Source organism: Oryctolagus cuniculus, chromosome 4 (genome assembly GCF_051225735.1).
Source record: "Oryctolagus cuniculus isolate XC-2025 breed Fujian yellow rabbit chromosome 4, ASM5122573v1, whole genome shotgun sequence".
In the NCBI taxonomy this organism is placed as follows: domain Eukaryota; kingdom Metazoa; phylum Chordata; class Mammalia; order Lagomorpha; family Leporidae; genus Oryctolagus; species Oryctolagus cuniculus.
In genome coordinates this window covers 128,349,950-128,371,734 of record NC_142870.1, presented here as the reverse complement: position 1 = coordinate 128,371,734, position 21,785 = coordinate 128,349,950, and the positions used below count along the sequence as shown (strand labels likewise).

Below are 21,785 nucleotides of genomic sequence, written 5' to 3'. Positions count from 1 at the left end.
CATTCTCTGTGGTTCAAATTTCAGCATTGTGTCTGTCTACTTGCTGTATGTAGTCTTGATTTCTTCCACAGACATTGCCTGAATTGTGTCATTCACTTTCTTCTCTAAATTGCTTTCTTTTCTTTGGAGTGATGGAGTGTGAGATTTTAATATCATAAATCATTGTCAGGCCTTACCTGTCACTGTCATTCTTACTTCTGGGCTTCACATCTTCATTTTGCCTGGAAGGCTGCCTGCAGCCAGGGCTTCCCCCTTCCCCTAGGAAAGATCCAGTATTTGCCCAAGAAGGGAGGCAACAGCAGCTAAGGGAGTCGGAGCGGAAAGACACAGAAGCTTACGCAGGTGCAAGTGTGTATTTTTATAAGGTCAGTTGTGTGAACACATTTAAAGTGTTAGGTTTAGTAGACTCCTAGGATGCGAGAGGAGGTAAGGCTGGCACCTTGGTCATTCCAGCTAGGGACAGACATATAGGGTGCATGAGAAATCCATCTCTGGTTCCCAGCCTTCATGATTGGAGCGCTTTTGGATCTGAGGAAGCCACAGATCCAGTCTGTGGGGGTTACCAGGTCTCACTCCCGCAGAGCCTGCAGTAAGCTTGCTTCATCTAGCCCACAGAACTCCTCATCCTCTGCATCTTCCTCATTGGTCAGTTCATAGAGTATGAACACGAAGTTGTTCCGGCCATTCCTGGAAACCACCAATTGATGAGTTTCCTCAATTCTTCTGGCCTCCACCATATGATCAGGAACCTAGATTTGTTATATATTTGAAACACAGAAACAGAGGGAGAGGAAGAGGCAGAGGGAGAGGAACTGAAACAGGAAGAAGGAGAGGGAGAAATTTTTGATCCACTGGTTCATTCCCCAAATATCCTCAACAGCCAAGGTGGGTCCAGGCTGAAGCCAGAAGCCCAGAACTGTTGGGTCTTCCATGTGGATGGCAGAGGACCAAGAACTTGGAACATAATCTACTGCTTCCCCACGCTCATTAGCAGGGAGCTGGATCGAAAGTGGAACAGCCATGATTCAGGATGTTGGCTGTGCCAGTGGCTTAACCTACTGCACCAAAATGCCAGCCCTTACACTTGTTCTTACCAAGCGCTGCAGGCTCCCTTTCACCCTCAGTTCCTCTAGCATTCTGAACTGATTCCTCAAAAGCTTCTGCTGTAACATTTTTGAAAAGTATGTACTCCTGAGTTTCCATCACCATCATACCGGTCTTTTTGTGCAGGCAGCAGGACGAGACAGCCAGCACAAAGAGGCCAGCTGCCTGTGCTATTTTTTTTTTTTTTTTTTGGCCAGGCAGAGTTAGTGCGAGAGAGAGACAGAGAGAGAGTTATAGACAGTGAGAGAGAGACAGAGAAAAAGGTCTTCCTTCCATTGGTTCACTCCCCTAATGGCCGGTACTTCCAGTGCCGCGCCGATCCGAAGCCAGGAGCCGGGTACTTCCTCCCGGTTTCCCATGCAGGTGCAGGGCCCAAGGACTTGGGCCATACTCCTCTGCCCTCCCAGGCCACAGCAGAGAGCTGGACTGGAAGAGGAGCAACCAGGACTAGAACCCAGCGCCCCAACCAGGACTAGAACAACTGCAGGCGTAGGATTAGCCAAGTAAGCCACAGCAGCTGCCGCTATCTGTCTATTTTCAACAACCATGTAAAGAATGGCTGGAAGCAACACTGTCAGGGCCATTGGAAACTCATCAAAACTTTAGTAGTCCAGGAAACCTGGAACTCACAAATATTTTTTATAGTCTAGATCCATGGAATAATTACTCTTTGACGACACATGGGAGTTTCTACTCTGTCACCTGCCTTGTTTAATTAAGATCAATATTGGTTATCATTTCTTACATCTCTTTCTTATTGCCTACTGATCTTTGAACTGAATAGTCTTTTCTTCATTAACCTAGCCAATATATGTTCTTGTCGGCTTCCAAACAGACCTCATTTAGTATTTCCCTTAAAATTTTAGTCCCTTCTAATATCATTGGGATTATTTTCAACCTCAGATAAAACAAATAAACAAATAAATAAGAATTTCCCATGTATCCTGGAAGATATAAAGATTTCTGGTGGTTCTATGGTCTTTTGTTTTTTAATTTTTGATTAATGCTACTGTGTGACCAGGTTTTTTTTTTTTTCCATCATATATAGGGTAAAATAAAATGAATCCTAAAAATACATATTTGATTATTAAAAAAATAGGATTCAAATTTGTTTCTTAATATTTTGGATTTATGATACTGTTTTAAAAAAACAAATTTGGCATTGTGGTGTAGATGCCAGCTTCCCATACGGGCACTGGTTCAAGACCTGGCTACTCTACTTCTGATCTAGCTCCTTGCTAATAACCCTGGGAAAGCTGCAGAAGATTCACCAAATTCTTGGGGCCCTGCATCCACATGGGTGATTTGGAAGAAGCTCCTGGTTGCTTTTGGCCTGGCCCAAACCTGGCCATTGCAGTCATCTGGGGAGTGAACCAGTAGATGGAAGATCTCTCTCTATCTCTCTCTTTCTCAGTAATTCTGCCTTTCAAATAAACAAAAAAACTTATTTATTCAATTTTTTGCAAAAATTTTTACTGAATCTGTATAAAATCAATTTTATTTTCAGTAGTACATTCTGTTAATGTTCCCTTGAATTTTAAACTTTTTGCATATATAGCACATTACTGAAATCATATCAATAATACCCACTAATACAGTCTCAAGCATTATAGATATATCTTGATTTAAATGCACTTTGAAGTAGGGTATTCAAATTCATTTTTCCCAAATACTATCTCTTTAAGTAATAATTTCATGCATCTATATGTAGGAGAACTTGCTCCAGAGATATACGCTTTCTATTAGAAAGTATTAACTGTTTGATACCATCTTAAATGAAGATGAGGCATCTGTGTGCTGCGGGGGGTACTTTTATTCTTCACTACTTCAATGTATATTCATATCAACATTGAATTTTGTAGTCTCTTCTTTCACCACACATCTGGATCATGTCCACTTCCTTTTTTTTTTTTAACTTTTATTTAATGAATATACGTTTCCAAAGTACGAATAGTGGATTACTATGGCTTCCCCCCCATACCGTCCCTCCCACCCACAACCCTCCCCTTTCCCACTCCCTCTCCCCTTCCATTCACATCAAGATTCATTTTCGATTATCTTAATATACAGAAGATCAGCTTAGTATACATTAAGTAAGGATTTCAACAGTTTGCTCCCACACAGAAACATAAAGTGAAAAATAATAGATGATTTTTTTTAATGATGATGAAATCAGATCAGACCTATTGTCATGTTTAATCCCAGTGAGAGTCAAGTTGGGAGTTGATAGTTTCTTTTCTTTTCTTTTCTTTTTTTTTTTTTTTTTTTTTTTTTTTACAGAGGATCAGTTTAGTATGCATTAAGTAAAGATTTCAACAGTTTGCACCCCCATAGAAACACAAAGTGAAATATATTATTTGAGTACTCGTTATAGCATTAAATCTCAATGCACAGCACATTAAGGACAGAGATCCTACATGAGGAGTAAGTGCACAGTGACTCCTGTTGTTGACTTTACCAATTGACACTCCTGTCTATGGCATCAGTAATCTCCCTATGCTCCAGTCATGAGTTTCCAAGGCTATGGAAGATAAGAGTTCTCCGACTCTTATCTTGTTTAGACAAGGTCATAGTCAAAGTGGAGGTTCTCTCCTCCCTTCAGAGAAAGGTACCTCCTTCTTTGAAGACCTGTTCTTTCCACTGAGATCTCACTCACAGAGATCTTTTACCAGAGTGTCTTGGCTTTCCATGCCTGAAATACTCTCATGGGCTTTTCAGCCAGATCTGAATGCCTTTAGGGCTGATTCTGAGGCCAGAGTGCTATTTAGGGCATCTGCCATTCTATGAGTCTGCTGAGTATCTCACTTCCCATGTTGGATCACTCTCCCCTTTATTTATTCTATCGGTTAGTGTTAGCAGGTACTAGACTTGCTTATGTGCTCCCTTTGACTCTCAGTCCTTTCATTATGATCAATTGCGAACTGAAATTGATCACTTGGACTAGTGAGATGGCATTAGTACATGCCACCTTGATGGGATTAAATTGGAGTCCCCTGGTATGTTTCTAACTCTACCATTTGGGGCAAGTCAGCTTGAGCATGTCCCAAATTATATATCTCTTCCCTCTCTTATTCCTACTCTTATGTTTAACAGGGATCACATTTCAGTTAAATTTCAACACTTAAGAATAACTGTGTATTAATTACAGAATTAAACCAGTCATATTAAGTAGAACAGACAAAAAAACTACTAAGAGGGATAATGTATTAAGTTGTTCATTAACAGTCAGGGCTATGCTGATCAAGTCACCGTTTCCCATAGTGTCCCTTTCACTTCAACAGGTTTCCTTTTTGGTGTTCAGTCAGTTGTCACCGATCAGGGAGAACATATGGTATTTGTCCCTTTGGGACTGGCTTATTTCACTCAGCATGATGTGTTCCAGATTCCTCCATTTTGTTGCAAATGACTGGATTTCGTTGTTTCTTACTGCGGTATAGTATTCTAAAGAGTACATATCCCATAATTTCTTTATCCAGTCTACCATTGATGGGCATTTAGGTTGGTTCCAGGTCTTAGCTATTGTGAATTGTGCTGCAATAAACATTAGGGTGCAGACCGCTTTTTTGTTTGCCAATTTAAATTCCTTTGGGTAAATTCCAAGGAGTGGGATGGCTGGGTCGAACGGTAGGGTTATCTTCAGGTTTCTGAGGAATCTCCAGACTGACTTCCATAGTGGCTTGACCAGTTTGCATTCCCACCAACAGTGGGTTAGTGTCCCTTTTTCCCCACATCCTCGCCAGCATCTGTTGTTGGTAGATTTCTGAATGTGAGCCATTCTCACCCGGGTGAGGTGGAACCTCATTGTGGTTTTGATTTGCATTTCTCTGATTGCTAATGACCTTGAACATTTTTTCATGTGCCTGTTGGCCATTTGGATTTCCTCTTTTGAAAAATGTCTATTGAGGTCCTTGGCCCATCTCTTTAGTGGGTTGTTTGTTTTGCTGTTGTGGAGTTTCTTGATCTCTTTGTAGATTCTGGTTATTAACCCTTTATCTGTTGCATAGTTTGCAAATATTTTTTCCCATTCTGACGGTTGTCTCTTCACTCTCCTGACTGTTTCTTTTGCAGTACAGAAACTTCTCAATTTGATGCAATCCCAATAGTTAATTTTGGCTTTGACTGCCTGTGCCTCCCGGGTCTTTTCCAGAAATTCTTTGCCTGTGCCAGTATCTTGAAGGGTTTCTCCAATGTTCTCTAGTAACTTGATGGTGTCAGGTCGTAGATTTAGGTCTTTAATCCATGTTGAGTGGATTTTTGTGTAAGGTGTAAGGTAGGGGTCTTGCTTCATGCTTCTGCACGTGGAAATCCAATTTTCCCAGCACCATTTATTGAATAGACTGTCCTTGCTCCAGGAATTAGTTTTAGATCCTTGATCAAATATAAGTTGGCTGTAGATGTTTGGGTTGATTTCTGGTATTTCAATTCTGTTCCATTGGTCTATCCTTCTGTTTCTGTACCAGTACCATGCTGTTTTGATTACAACTGCCCTGTAGTATGTCCTGAAATCTGGTATTGTGATGCCTCCGGCTTTGTTTTTGTTGTACAAGATTGCTTTAGCTATTCGAGGTCTCTTGTGCCTCCATATAAATTTCAGCACCAATTTTTCCAGATCTGAGAAGAAGGTCTTCGGTATCTTGATTGGTATTGCATTGAATCTATAAATTGCTTTTGGGAGAATGGACATTTTGATGATATTGATTCTTCCAATCCATGAGCATGGAAGATTTTTCCATTTCTTGGTATCCTCTTCTATTTCTTTCTTTAAGATTTTGTAATTTTCATCGTAGAGATCTTTAACGTCCTTGGTTAAGTTTATTCCAAGGTATTTGATTGTTTTTGTAGCTATTGTGAATGGGATTGATCTTAGAATTTCTTCCTCAGCCATGGCATTGTCTGTGTATACAAAGGCTGTTGATTTTTGTGCATTGATTTTATACCCTGCTACTTTGCCAAACTCTTCTATGAGTTCCAATAGTCTCTTGGTAGAGTTCTTTGGGTCCCCTAAATAAAGAATCATGTCATCTGCAAAGAGGGATAGTTTGAGTTCTTCCTTCCCAATTTGTATCCTTTAATTTCTTTTTCTTGCCTAATAGCTCTGGCTAGAACCTCCAGAACTATATTGAATAGCAGTGGTGAGAGTGGACATCCCTGTCTGGTCCCAGATCTCAGTGGAAATGCTTCCAACTTTTCCCCATTCAATAGGATGTTGGCTGTGGGTTTTTCATAGATTGCTTTGATTGTATTGAGGAATGTTCCTTCCAAACCCAGTTTGCTTAGAGTTTTCATCATGAACGGGTGTTGTATTTTATCAAATGCTTTCTCGGCATCTATTGAGAGAATCATATGGTTTTTCTTCTGCAGTCTGTTAATGTGGTGTATCACATTGATTGTCTTGCGCACATTAAACCATCCCTGCATACCAGGGATAAATCCCACTTGGTCTGGGTGGATGATCTTTCTGATGCGTTGTTGCATTCTATTGGCGAGAATTTTATTGAGGATTTTTGCATCTATGTTCATCAGGGATATTGGTCTGTAATTCTCTTTCAGTGCTGCATCTTTTCCCGGCTTAGGAATTAAGGTGATGCTGGCTTCATAGAACGAATTTGGGAGGATTCCCTCTTCTTCAATTGTTCTGAATAGTTTGAGAAGAATTGGAGTTACTTCTTCTTTAAATGTCTGGTAGAATTCAGCAGTGAATCCATCTGGTCCTGGGCTTTTCTTTGTTGGGAGGGACTTTATTACTGTTTCAATTTCTGTCTCAGTTATGGGTCTGTTTAGGTTTTCGATGTCTTCCTGGTTCAATTTAGGTAGGTTGCATGTGTCCAGGAATCTATCCATTTCTGATAGGTTTCCCTGTTTGCTGGCATACAAGTCCTTGTAGTAATTTCTGATGATTCTTTTTATTTCTGTGGTGTCTGTTGTTACGTTTCCTTTTTCATCTCTGATTTTATTGATTTGGGTCTTTTCTCTTCTTTTTTTAGTTAGTTGGGCCAATGGGGTGTCAATTTTGTTTATTTTTTCAAAAAACCAGCTCCTCGTTTGGCTGATTTTTTGTAATGTTTTTCTTGATTCAATCCTGTTGATTTCTTCTCTGATTTTAATTATTTCTCTTCTCCTACTAGATTTGGGTCTGGTTTGTGGCAGTTTTCTAGATCCATGAGATGCATTGACAGCTCATTTATTTGGTGCCTTTCCAATTTCTTGATGTAGGCACCTATTGATATAAACTTTCCTCTTAACACTGCTTTTGCTGCGTCCCATAAGTTTTGGTATGTTGTGCTGTTATCCTCATTTACTTCCAGAAAGTTTTTGATTTCTCTTTTGATTTCTTCTATGACCCATTGTTCATTCAGGAGCATGTTGTTCAATCTCCATGTGTTTGCGTATGCTCTAGGGATTCCTGAGTTGTTCATTTCCAACTTCATTCCTTTATGGTCTGAGAAGCTGCATGGTATGATTCTAATTCTTTTGAATTTGCTGAGACTTGCTTTATGGCCTAGTATGTGGTCAATCCTAGAGAAGGTTCCATGTACTGCTGAGAAGAATGTATAATCTTTAGCTGTAGGATTGAAAGTTCTGTATATATCTGTTAGATCCATTTGGGCTATAGTGTCGTTTAAATCTACTGTATCCTTGTTGATCTTCTGTCCTATTGATCTGTCTATTTCTGAGAATGGAGTATTGAAGTCCCCCAGTACTATTGTATTGGGGTCTAAGTCTCCCTTTAAGTCCGTTAACAAATCTTTTAGATAAACCGGTGCCCTGTAGTTAGGTGCATATACATTGATAATTGTTATATCTTCCTGTTGAATTGATCCCTTAATCATTATGTAGTGTCCCTCTTTGTCTCTCTTAACAGTTTTTGTGGTAAAGTTTATGGTGTCTGATATTAAGATGGCTACGCCTGCTCTTTTTTCATTTCTGTTGGCATGGTATATCTTTTTCCAGCCTTTCACTTTCAGTCTGTATGGATCTTTGTTGGAAAGATGTGTTTCTTGTAAGCAGCAAATAGATGGGTTTTGTTTTTTAACCCAATCAGCCAAACGGTGTCTTTTAACTGGACAGTTCAGGCCATTCACGTTCAATGTGACTAATGATAAGTGGTAACTTTGCCCTGCCATTTGCCAAAGATAAGTTCTAATATATGCTTTGAATTCCCTGTGATCTTTTGCTGTGAGCTTTCCTTCCTTGGTTTCCTTCCTTTACCTTCTTTCATATTGATGACCGTGTTTCTGTGTTTCTGTGTGTAACACATCTTTAAGCATCTTTTGCAGGGCTGGACGAGTGGCAACAAATTCTTTCAATTTCTGTTTGTTATGAAAAGTCTTTATTTCACCTTCATTCACAAATGATAGCTTTGCAGGATATAATATTCTGGGCTGGCAGTTGTTCTCTCTTAGTACCTGGGCTATATCTCGCCATTCCCTCCTAGCTTGTAGAGTTTCTGATGAGAAGTCAGCTGTGAGTCTGATTGGAGATCCTCTGAGAGTAATCTGACGTTTCTCTCTTGCACATTTTAGGATCTTTTCTTTATGTTTCACTGTGGAGAGTTTAATTACAACGTGTCGTGGTGAGGGTCTCTTTTGGTCATGTTTATTAGGGGTTCTGTGAGCTTCCTGTACTAGGATTTCTCTGTCCTTCTCCAAACCTGGGAAATTTTCTGCTAATATCTCACTAAAAAGGCCTTCTAATCCTTTCTCCCTCTCCATGCCTTCAGGAACTCCTAGAACCCGAATGTTGGTTTTTTTAATAGTATCCTGAAGATTCCTGACAATATGTTTTAGATTTCTAATTTCCTCTTCTTTTCTTTGGTCTGACTGTATCCTTTCCTGTTCTCTGTCTTCTAAGTCCGATATTCTCTCTTCTGCTTCTCCCATTCTGTTTGTAAGGCTCTCTATTGTGTTTTTCATTTGATCTATTGAATTCTTCACTTCAGTCACTATCCCAGTTTCCTGTTGTACTAGTTGTTTCGTTTCATTTTGATTCCTCCTTAATATTTCATTTTCACGAGAGAGATTTTCTATCTTGTCCATTAAGGATTTCTGTAGTTCAAGAATTTGTTTTTGAGAACTTCTTAATGTTCTTATCAATTTTTTGAGATCTGCTTCTTGCATTTCTTCTATGTCATCATCCTCATAATCTTGAATTGGGGTGTCTTTTTCATTTGAGGGCTTCATGGTGACTTCCTTGTTTTTATTACCTTGGTTTTTGCATTTGTTATTTGTCATATTGGAGATATTTGGTTTCTTCACTGTGGTGCTTTTTCTTGTTATACTATGACTCTAGATTAAGTGGACTATCTGTTTTTGATGGAGCCTTAGGGCTTGATATGGGTGTGGCCTGAGAGCTCTGTTTGGTGTGCCAAAGGTGACACTCCCAGGTTAGGCGTGGTAAACCTCTCTCTCTCTCTCTCTCTCTCTCTTTTTTTGATTCAACAGGGAAGTTATTCTGCACAGCTGAACAAAGTTGGAGGTAGTTAGCAGGCAAATGATATACCCACAGGAGCCAGAGATCAGAAGCTCTTTCCCAAGGACCACACAGGGAATCTGTTCGGCCCTTAGAGTGGGCTCAAATTCTCCTTCAGTCTCCCACTGGGTTGCCAAAGTTACGGAATTGTAGCGTCTCTGGAGAGTGCTCACGTGAATTCCGTGAGTTCTCTCCCCCACCGTCTCTTTTTTCACAGTCTCAGTTCAGTAGCACCATAAATTTACTAAGTCCTAATCTCCTGTTAATTCGCCCCACCCAGAGTCAGGTTTTACTGCTAGGCTCAGGGCCGGTGCAGACCTGAGGTCGCTCTGCTTATGACGTATGTCCAAGATGGCGCCTGCTCTTTGTCTTGCTCGCCCTTGAGAGGTGAGCGGAGAGAGAGAAACCCGTGTCCGTACCAGTCACCTTTTTTTTTTTCCCTCTCTCTCTCTTCCAGTTAGCTTGGTGAAGTCCCCCCCGCCCCGGGGGTCGTTCCCTCTAGTCTCCTCTCTCCGCTTGCCTGCCGGTGTCTCGGGTTATTGAGGTTCGGCTCACCTCGCGTTCCAGCGCTGGTGTGTTGAGTCTGCCGCTGATGTCCCGAACTGTGGGCTCCCACGCTCTCCACGCAGGTCTGCTCCCCTTCCAGCGCCGATGTGTGGACTCGGAGCCCTGGACGTCCCAAGTCTCCCCGCTGTTGCACTCCCCTTCGAGCACTTGCGCGCAGACCCTGCAGCTTGCGCAGCTCAGTCCCGCGGCTCGGCTTCCGCGACTCAGTCCCGCGGCTCGGTCCTGCGGCTAGGCTTTCGCGCGCGGTGGGCGACCTTGTTCTCCCAGTAGGTCCTCCGATTCACGCCCACTGGATCCAGAAGAGTTTTGTCTGCAATATTTTCCTGGTTCTTTTTTCTGAGGCTACCGTAACTCCCCTTTTATTAAACTAAATTTTCCCGGACTATCGGTGCACGCCCTCACTATTCCGCCATCTTGGCTCCGCCCATGTCCACTTCTTACCATCCTGGCCTATGCTCCCATTTTCTCCCAGATATATATATATATATATATATATATATCTGGGAGAAATAAATAAAAAATAAATAAATAAATAAAATCTAAAAAACCCTTTTTTTAGATTTTATTTATTTATTTGAGAGGTAGAGTAACATACAGTGAGAGGGAGAAACAGAGAGAAAGGTCTTCCTTCCATTGGTTCACTTCCCAGATGGCCGCAATGGCAGGAGCTACATGATCTGAAGCCAGGAGCCAGGTGCTTCTTCCTGGTCTCCTATGCATGTGCAGGAGCCCAAGCATTTGGGCCATCTTCTACTGCTTTCCCAGGCCATAGCAGAGAGCTAGATTGGAAGTGGAGTAGCCAGGACTAGAACCGGCACCCATATGGGATGCTGGCGCCACAGGTGGAGGATTAACCTACTGTGCCACTGTGCTTACCCCTCTCCCAGATATAGCTCCTAGCTGCTCTGAGCATCTTCCCCTGCCTCTCTTCTGTAGGGTAGGCTTAGGATCATGTCCCAAATATTTAGCAAGATGCTAGCTTAATCCTTATTTCCCTACTATTAGCTGTAGTTAATAGGAATCATTCTGTTGTCTCTAGAAAGAACAACTTTGTTTGGCTTTTCCGATGTTTCTGCAGTGCCATAAACAATCTCTAATGCCTGATACATAGACTTCGTGTACTCAAATAGTTTATGTTAAGTGGTCAATTTTAGGCACATGTGTTAATCTTTAATTCTAAGATAGTCCATTGATTTTTCAGATTATTTATCCTGCAAAATACCAGGTCTGTGGCTTTGTGAATTTCTTTATTGGCTTCCTGCATGTAAGATTTTTCTGAGTTTATAAATAAACCCTAAAAGTAGTTAAACAATGTGCTGAACCACACAGGGTATATGTAACAACAGTTTAATGAAACTATTGGAAAGTAAGCACTAAATACATGCACTGTGTTGTTCATGCCAAAATGTGGCTTAGCAGGATGCATTAGGCTCTATATGTGAACTGATCATGTGACTATTACCTTATCTGTACTTCTGCCTTTTGGTGACACAAGGCTGGAGTCACCAGTTGCGGTTCTAGAATCCCAAGAGCCAAGGAAATATAGTGTGTTCATAATATTACACATCAAGTAGGTAAGTATTTTGTACTTTCTCACACTTATTTCCTTTTATATTTGTTTGATAGCATTATAGGTCAGATTGGGTACCTTGCAGGAAAGGAAACTAAAGCACAAACTATGGGTGGAAGGCTGAGCCTCTTGCCCATCGCCATGTGCCAATTCCACTCAATGTCCAAATTTATACACAGCATTGGGCAAAATAAAATCCTTGCTTTTACTTTTTGACAATTTCTCAGCAGCATATCTTGGGATGTCACCTCTCCTTAACAAAATAATCCTTTCATACTCATATTATATTCACACAGAGAAGAGTTCTATAAATACATCTTTCTCCAGCAGGGGACAGTAATTGTTGTGATTTTATAGGTTGGTTCCTGGGCAAGGGCCCTACTGGATGACCTCCTAATTCTGGCCTTGTCAAGATCTTACAGCTATACCTGCTCTTATTTAGGAAAGGGAAAGATTATTCTTGCTTAAAATGATATTTCTAAGCTGTAATCAATTAAATTCAATCTTTGAACTTTAAAACTCAATAAGCCCTTGAAAATAATGGCAACTTTTATTCTTATCATGGGCAGGCCTCCAGCTGCTAAGAAGAAAAGATAGAAGCTGTGTTTTCGCTCAAATATAAATCAACATTTAATTTGAAAGAAAATTGTTTAGCTAAGGATTGGTTAAATAATAAATGAATCAATCAGATTCTCCTGTGGCTTCATTTCTTTGTTTGTTGGCCTTTAATTTACTTTCTGAAGTAGATTCTCTGTGACCTCTGGAGTAGCTGCTGAGTAGTGTTATTTGTTCATGGGGGCCCTGCCTGGGCATCTGGGGAGTTTTCCTTGTGGAGAGGTCAGTGCTGACAGGAGCACATGACAAAGGTAGCAATGGTAGCTGGATACTTAGTGAGTTTCTTGATACCACAAGAGTGGGTAAGGACTATGGGACACCCAAAGTCATAGTCCATATAAAAATTCAGTAACCTCAGTAAGTGAAATTATTTTTTCCCAGAATAAACCATTATGTCCAACAAGTAGAACTGGGTAGTGAGAAAGCTGGAATAGACTTCAGATTCAAAATGGTATGTTTAGGTCTACTTATCCTTTATTATAATGAGTAGAGACTGCAGTCTATAAAAATCTATTTTAGCTCTTCATTTCTTAAATGAATGGGGAGAAAGAGGAAATAGTGAAGGGATACTTCAGTGCCTGGTGTTTTACTGCTATGTAGTAGTATACAGTATTGATTAGGACTCAGATGGAGTCTGAGGATTCTACATTAGCCCCAAATCACTCCAGGGTTCCTGGGAAAAAAGCTGAATGCCACTTCTCTGGCACATTTAAGTACTTTCCATTGTAAAATGTTACTACTTTTTTCACATAGAACCTAGAAGTCAGCTACCAGATTCTTAAGTTCTCCAGTCAACTAGAGCTGCCATATACTTCAAAAGCTTAGCGAATTTGTACCCATTTTCTTCTCATTGTATGGTAGGAAATCGGCACCTTACCCAATATTTGGGAGTACTTTAAAGTTCTAAGCTTTTGCTTCCACCGACTTCTATACTTCCACTTTAAATCTTGCCACCATTCCCATTTCTGTGCTTAATTAATCCACTGTGAAGAACTCCAGTTCTAACATCTTAGAATGCTATAAAGGTAACACAGTAATGTTTTACTACTTCCTTTCATTTTGTGGTTACCTTCAGAGGGTTGAATTTTCTCCACATGGTTGATGTTTTTACACTTCTTGGAATGCTTTGTGATTTTTTTTAATTCAGTTTCCAGACATAATGATTTTACTCTTTTTGTGTCTAGATAATTTCCATTTGTACAAATATTCTTGAACTTTTTTCTGCATTAATTTTTCTGATTAATTAGAAACAGTTTGATCTTTCATTTTAATATAAATTGTAAAAATAGATAAGCAATGATTTTAATCACATGTGGTCAAAAAATAGAAAAGATACAAAATGGATTTTTTAAAATCTTTTTTAAGGTTTGTTACACTAGATGAGAACTAAAATTAATATTTTTGCAATAATGAGGCAGGGTATTTTTAGTGCTCTAGCTGATGCTCCACATATTAGAATTTGTCTGGTTGCTGTGTAAGGACACTACTTTGGCTCTATGTAGTCTCTGAATACTGCTCCCTTTAATCATTCCATGTGATTCTTTTCCTGAACTGCCATTCATGTGTTGATCAATAGTCTTCTGAATTCTTCAGGGCTCCTCTGCAGGTTTCTGGAATTTTCTTTCTCTGCTAGTCTCATCTCTTGGATTTGCCATTATATCTCTTCAACATCTTAAGGAGACCCCTGGACTCTGCTTGAATTTCTTCTCCCTTCCTACCCACTTTCCAGGCTACAGCTACAACATTTTAAGTCTCATTTTATCTGCTTTCTTACTCTATGGGATCACTTTCCTTTGTTATCTGATGTCCAATGTCTTGTGTTCATTGCTTCACATTTTTGCAATCATTAGCTTTTTCAGGAAAGTGGATAAATCTCATTCCTGTTATTCCTTCTTGACCAGAAGTCTTCCAATGCTATATTTTGAAATTAATCTTATCACCCAACCACTGATTCATGCAAGGACATCTTCTCTAGATATGGGAAACCCAGCTCAGTTGTTACCTATTTTGCTTAACTTTCTATAATCCTTTTATTCCTGATTTCATGTCTGGGAAAATTTATTGTTCTCTAGATTTGAACATTTGTATGCTTAGGATTTGTAACATACTTGTGTATTATTTTTTAAGTACATGTAGACATCATATTGTTTTTGCTAACTAAAATATAAATTGTTTTATAAAATTAGAAAATCAATTATTTTAATCACAGCTGGTCAAACAATAGAGAAGATACAAAGTGGATTTTAGTAAAAGAGCAGCTCAAATGTATGCATTTATTTGCAGCATCTCTTGAACCTATGATAAAAAAAAACAGGAAAGGATGTTTAAAAGACATTGACACAGTAAATATACTGTGGATACTTTCAGAGAGATAGACACATAGATTATTGAAAGAAAATAGAGAATGCAAGTAATAGATACACAGAAATATATACAGTTAATTTTGATCAAGGGATAAAAATAATTCAATAGAACAGAGATAGTCTTTTTAGCGAATATCTTTGGAACAACTGGACATCCATGAAAAATAATATTCTTGACCCAGTATTCACACTTAATACAAAATTGAACTCAAAATGGATGATATACTTTAGAGTAAAACATGAAGCTGTAAAACTTGTAGCAACGAACAGGATTTCAAATTCTAGGATGAACTTAGAGTTATGAAACTTGACACCAAAGCATGATCCATGAAAGTCAAGTTTGATAAATTGGACCTCATCAAAACTAAAGACTTTTATTCTGCAAAGGACTCCAGTAAAAGGATAAGAAGATGAATTACAGGGGCCAGTGTTGTGGTGCAGTGGGTTAAAGCCCCAGCCTGCAGCGCTGGCATCCCATATGGGTGCCAGTTCTAGTCCCAGCTGCTCCTCTTCCAATTCAGCTCTCTACTAATGGCCCGGGAAAGCAGTGGAATATGGTCCAAGTCCTTGGGCCCTTGCACACACATGGGAGACCAGGAAGAAGCACCTGGCTCCTGGCTTCAGATTGGCACAGCTCTGGCTGTTGTAGTCATTTAGGGAGTGAACCAGCAGAATGGAAGATCTCTCTCTCTCTCTTTGACTCTACCTCTCTCTGTAACTCTGTCTTTCAAATAAATAAAATAATTCTTTAAAATGAATAAATAAAAAAGAATATGAATTAAAGACTGCGAAATAAATTATAAATCTCATACTGCAAGACAAAATGAAATCTCAATATCCAACATGAAAATAACAAGCAATCCATTTATAAAATGAGTGAAAGACATGTGGGGACATTTCACCAAGAAAATATGTAGATGAGGGTCCCGCGCTATGGTTTAGCGGGTAAAGTCTCTGCCTGAAGTGCCAGCATCCCATATGGCCACCAGTTCGAATTCCGGCTGCTCCACATCCAATCCAGTTCTCTCCTATGGCCTGGGAAATCAGTAGAAGATAGCTCAAGTCCTTGGGCCCCTGCACCCACGTGGGAGACTCAGAAGAAGCTCAAGGCTCCTGGCTTCAGATCAGCGCAGCTCCGGCCTTTGCAGCCATCTAGAGTGAACCAGTGAATGGAAGACCTCTCTCTCTCTCTCTCTGCCTCTGCCTCTCTGTAACTGGGACTTTCAAATAAATAAATAAATAAATCTTTAAAAAATACATAGATGATAAGAAAGTTTGAGCCGGCGCCGCGGCTCAACAGGCTAATCCTCCGCCTAGTGGCGCTGGCACACCAGGTTCTAGTCCCGGTCGGGGCGCCGGATTCTGTCCCGGTTGCCCCTCTTCCAGGCCAGCTCTCTGCTGTGGCCAGGGAGTGCAGTGGAGGATGGCCCAAGCGCTTGGGCCCTGCACCCCATGGGAGACCAGGAGAGGCACCTGGCTCCTGTCATCAGACCAGCGCGGTGCACTGGCCGCAGCGTGCCAACCGCGGTGGCCATTGGAGGGTGAACCAACGGCAAAAGAAGACCTTTCTCTCTGTCTCTCTCTCTTACTGTCCACTCTGCCTGTCAAAAAAAAAAAAGTTTGATATAATTGGCAGTTAAAGAAACATAAGTTAAAAGTTGATGAACTATCACTATATACCTGTCACAATGGTAAAATAATGGTGACAATAGCAAATGCTGCTGAAGATGCAGAGAAAGCTGCTCATGAGCCTGTAAAGAAGGGTGGCCACTTCGTAAAACAGTTTGACAGTTTCCTTCAGAGCTGAAAATGGATTTACCATATGACCCAGCAGTTGCACTCTTGGGTATTTATCCTAGAAAAAATGACTTACTTTCACACATGAATTTGTACACAAGTATGCACAGCAGCTGTGTTGGTAATTGCTAAAATCTGCCAACTACTCAAATGTCCTGGAACTGGATGAATGATTAAACATGCTTTCTTAATGCCATACCATGGAATATAACTCAGCAATAAACAGGGATAAGCTATTAACTTCCAGGAAATTATGTTATGTGCAGAACAAATGAATTTCAAAAGGATATTCATTGCATTACTTCATTTTTTAGTATTCATAATTATGAAGTTGTATAGCAAATACTGTCAGATTTAAGAACTGGGAGGGAGGAGGGATGAGTGTGGTTATTAAGAGATAATAAAAGAGTCTCATGGTGGTATGGTTCTATAATCTGATCATTGTGGTGATTGTTATATAAGCTTCTATATGTGATGAAATTTCATATATACACACACAAATAAGTGCATGTATAACTGATAAAATCTGAATAAGCTGTGTGGATTGAACCAATGTCAGTTTCATGGCCTTGATATTGTACTATAATTGTTATTAGATATTAAAATTGGGACTGACTTGAGGAATCAGGCAAGACTTTCTTGGGTATTTCTTTGCAATTTTTTGTTAATCTATAATTCTTCAAAACTTAAAAAAGGCATTGATGAGCATTTGACACTGTGGTAAACATGTCACTAGTGATATCCACCTCCTGGATTGGAGTGTCTGGGTTCCAGTTTGAGTTTTGCTTCAGATTCCAGCTTCCTGATACAGCACACGCAGAGAGGCAACAGACGAAAAACATGGTAACGAGATTTTGAAATTATCTCTGAATGTGTAGTACTTAGGGGGAATTCCCCCTCCCACGTTATCTGCTTCTCCACAGTCAGGAGCCCTCATAGGACTTATGAGATCAGTGATCTCACTCCACTTAGGAAGCCAGAACCCTGGGTGAACTATTACTGTTTGACATTCTCTGTTCTACCATGTCCACTATTTCTCCTGCATCGCATTCTGTTTTCTAAAAATCTATTGTAATGGTTTTTCTGATGATACATTCTCTATTTTAGTATTGTCCTCATTAGTTAGTTTTCTTTTTTTTTTTTTTTAATATTTTAAGCCATTGCTGTGGTAGCTGGGAGGAAGAAAATCACCTGGAGTCAGTCCTTCACATTTAACCCAATGTCAGCAGATGCATTTTTAAATATTACTAGATGTCTGTTGGTTTCTTATCATTCTGCGTTTCCTTCATGGTGCCCGCTAAATGAACATTGACATAAAATGAACATGATGTGCATATCTCAGGGAAGAATCCTCATGCTGAATAATGATGAAGTCCCTGCTCAGATCGAGTTTTGAGTGAGGTGTCAACCAGAGGGTAATCCAAATATTTTTGGTAAATCCTAGATTGTAGAAGTGTTAAACAATACAATTACGAGACTCTCATCATTTCAGAGGCATTTACTATAGTTTTCATCACAATGCACATTATCAAGCCCTTGTTGGCATATAAAATAAATCAGAATGTCATTCTAGAGCCCATACTTCAAACAAAATGCCGTCTTAATTGGCACAGAAAGTAAATGACAGTGTATTCAATTGTAGAAGTTTCTTCATAATAAGAATTTAATTTATTACTTTTTTCCCTTAGGGCAGAAGAAGCAAACATGAAACTAAATTGCATAACACATAAATGGAGGGAATTTTTTAAGCACGAAAGAATAGATTTAGACTCCTTAATTTAATGTAGCATAAAAAGCAAAGCTAACAAAATGCAGGAAATTATTTTCATCAGCAGTGAACTTGTTAGTTCTCCATCTTCATAGTTTCGTAAGAAATATAGGTCATTGGGTGCTTTGCTTATTATAGAAAAATAAGATATTAATCTTCATGTTTTCCATGCTTCCTTCCAGAATGATATTCCTGAGAAGAAATTTAACATATATGATTCACTGTTTACATAAAAATTAATAGGGTAGTAGAAATGTTATTTGTTCCTATATTTATGACCAAAGAGAAAAACTTATTTGAAAACTGTATTATAAACCTGCTTAGAAGGAATTAAATTCTGGTGAATCTTATTTATTGTCTTTTTAAAAACCAATAAAATAGTTAAGGCAATGCTTACTTAATTAATAAGACCCACAGAAAGAGAGAGGATAAAAGAAAGGAATAAATGAAACCATGTACAAATGAACATGTGATTTTTTTTTTTATTTTATTTTTTTTTTTTGACAGGCAGAGTGGACAGTGAGAGAGAGAGACAGAGAGAAAGGTCTTCCTTTTGCCGTTGGTTCACCCTCCAATGGCCGCCGCGGCTGGCGCGCTACGGCTGGCGCACCGCGCTGATCCGATGGCAGGAGCCAGGTACTTCTCCTGGTCTCCCATGGGGTGCAGGGCCCAAGGACTTGGGCCATCCTCCACTGCACTCTTTGGCCACAGCAGAGAGCTGGCCTGGAAGAGGGGCAACCGGGACAGAATCCGGCGCCCCAACCGGGACTAGAACCCAGTGTGCCGGCGCCGCAAGGTGGAGGATTAGCCTAGTGAGCCACGGCGCCGGCCACCATGTACAAATGATAGCAAAAAATGTTTTAAATGACAAGTAGAGGGAAAAAATACCTAATGGTCATTAAGTGATCAGAAGCTGAGATTCTAGCAAGTGGAGCAGGGCCACAGAAGAAAGCCTATTGCTTAGTCCGTAGAAATTTAAGGGCTTTCATTATTTGCTCCTACTCCAGAAAACTCTGGCTATCACCATCATATGTCCTTCTCCCTTACTGGGAAAAAGTGGCCTTATCATACCAAGAACCAATGATTTTAGGAAACCTAGATTCCTCACCTAATGAGGATCTGCCATGTAGGGATAAGGAGAAGTTTTCTGAGAAGTTTCTGGGAAAGGATTTCTCTCTTTGATAAGAAAAAAAGTTCTTTTCTGTGCCATATGATCCCTTACTTCCTGCATTTAAAATGGGATCAAGAATAACATGATTGTAGCTACTGCAGCCATGTTGATCCCATCAAGGGAAGGCCAAAAGAATTGTTGTTAGTAAAGTAAATTCTTAATTATTAAAGTAGTTCAAAAATTTGTGGAAAAAATAACTGAAAGAAGCATTTTTTTCCATTTTTTTTCAAAATTTTATTTCAGGTATACAAATTTTGTCTATACAGATTTAGAAACACAGCGATACTTCCTGCCTACCCTCCCTCCAGTGCATGCTCCCACCCTTCCTCATCCTTTGTCTCTTATTCCCTCTCCTGTTACAGTGATCTGCTTTCAGTTTACTTTATACTCATAAGATTAGCCCTACACTAAGTAAAGAGTTCAACAAATAGTAAGAAGAAGAAGAAAAAAAAAAAAAAACAAAAACAAACAAACAAAAAAAAACCACTGTTCCTCAAAAGCAGGGATAAGGGCTGCCAACAATCACCAAATCTCAAAATGTCAGTTTAAATCCTATACATTACATTGTTTGTACTCTAGTAGTTACCAAAGATCAGGGAAAACATTGTATCTGTTTTTTTTTGGAGACTGGCTTATTTCCCTATAATGGTTTCCAGTTGCATCCATTTTGTTGCAAAAGACAGGATTTCATTCTTTTTTCTTTTGTTTTGTTTTTTGGCTGAGTAGTATTCCAAAGCATATATATATATATGATAATTTCTTTATCCAGTCATCAACTGATGGATATCTGAGTTGATTCCATGTATTAGCTATTGTGGATTGAGCTGCAGTGAACATGTGGGTACAGGTAACTCTTTCATATGCTGATTTTATTTCCCTTGGGTAACTTCCCAGGAATGGGATTGCTGGGTCATATGGTAGATTATCAGCATTTTCGGTTATATCCATATTGTCTTCCACAATGGCTATACTAGTTTACATTCCTATCAAAGGTGGATTAGGGTACCTTTTCACCCATATTCTCACCAGAATTTATTGTTTGTTTATTTCTGTACAAGAGCCATTCTAATTGGGGTGTGTGAATCTCAGTGAGGTTTTGATTTGCATTTCCCTGATGGCTAGTGATCCTGAGCATTTTTTCATGTGTCAGTTGGCCATTTGAATATCTACTTCTAAAAAAATGCCTATTCAAGTCCTTTGCTCCTTTCTTAACTTGATTATTTGTTTTGTTGTTGTTGAATTTCTTGAGCTATTGCTAGATTCTGGATATTAATCTTTCATCAGTTTTATAGTTTGCAAATATTTTCTCCCATTCTGTTGATTTTCTCTTCACTTTGCTGAGTGGTTCCTTTGCAGTGCAAAAATTTCTCAGCTTGATGTAATAATCTCATTTGTGTATTTTGGCTTTGATTGCTTGTGCTTCTGGGGTCTTTTCCAAGAAATCATTGCCTATGCCAATGTCTTACAGAGTTTCCTCATTGCTCTCCTCTAAGAATTTGATGATATCAGTTCATAGATTCAAATCCATCATCCATTTTTTTTTTTTTTTTTTTTTTGGACAGGCAGAGTTCGACAGTGAGAGAGAGAGAGAGAAAGGTCTTCCTTTCTCCGTTGGTTCACCCCCAAATGGCTGCCACGGCCAGTGCGTTGCGGCCGATGCACTGCACTGATCCAAAGCCAGGAGCCAGGTGCTTCCTGCTGGTCTCCCACGGGGGTGCAGGGCTCAAGGACCTGAACCATCCTCCACTGCACTCCCGGGCCACAGCAGAGAGCTGGACTGGAAGAGGAGCAACCAGGACAGAATCTGGCTCCCCAACCAGGACTGGAACCCGGGGTGCTGGCGCCGCAGGCAGAGGATTAGCCAAGTAAGCCACAGCACCGGCCCCATCTTCCATTTTTAATAGATCTTTGTATAACGTGTAAGGAAGGGGTCTTTTTTTTCACACTTCTACACATGGGGATCTCTCTCAGCACCATTTGTTGAGGAGACTGTCCTCTTTCCATGGATGGATTTTAGCTCATTTATCAAAGATAAGTTTGTTGTAGATGTGTGGATTGATTTCTGGAGTTTCTATTCTGTTCCATTGGTCTACATGTATGTTTTTGTGCTAATACCAAGCTATTTTCATTATAAATGCTTTGTAGTATGTCTTGAAATCTGACATTGTAATGCCTCTGGTTTTGTTTTTGTTGTATAAGATTGTTTTAGCTATTTAGGGTTTCTTGTGCTCCATAGTGAATTTTAGCATCATTTTTTTCTAGATCTGAGAAGAATATGATTGATATTTTGATTGGGATCACATTGAATATGTAAATTGCTTTTGCTAGTATGAACTTTTTTCTAATCCACAAACATGGAAA

The 21,785-nt window shown here is 39.7% G+C and overlaps 1 protein-coding gene across 1 annotated transcript in view; it reads right to left on the bottom strand.

Moving 5' to 3' along the window:
- Positions 1 to 569: 569 nt before the first annotated feature.
- LOC149127109 (vacuolar protein-sorting-associated protein 25-like) overlaps positions 570 to 21,785 on the bottom strand; it is a 43,512-nt gene continuing 22,296 nt past the window's right edge. The window contains exon 2 of the mRNA XM_089331398.1: positions 570 to 749. Coding sequence (XP_089187524.1) covers positions 570 to 749 — 180 coding nt within the window. The remainder of the gene's footprint in view (positions 750 to 21,785) is intronic.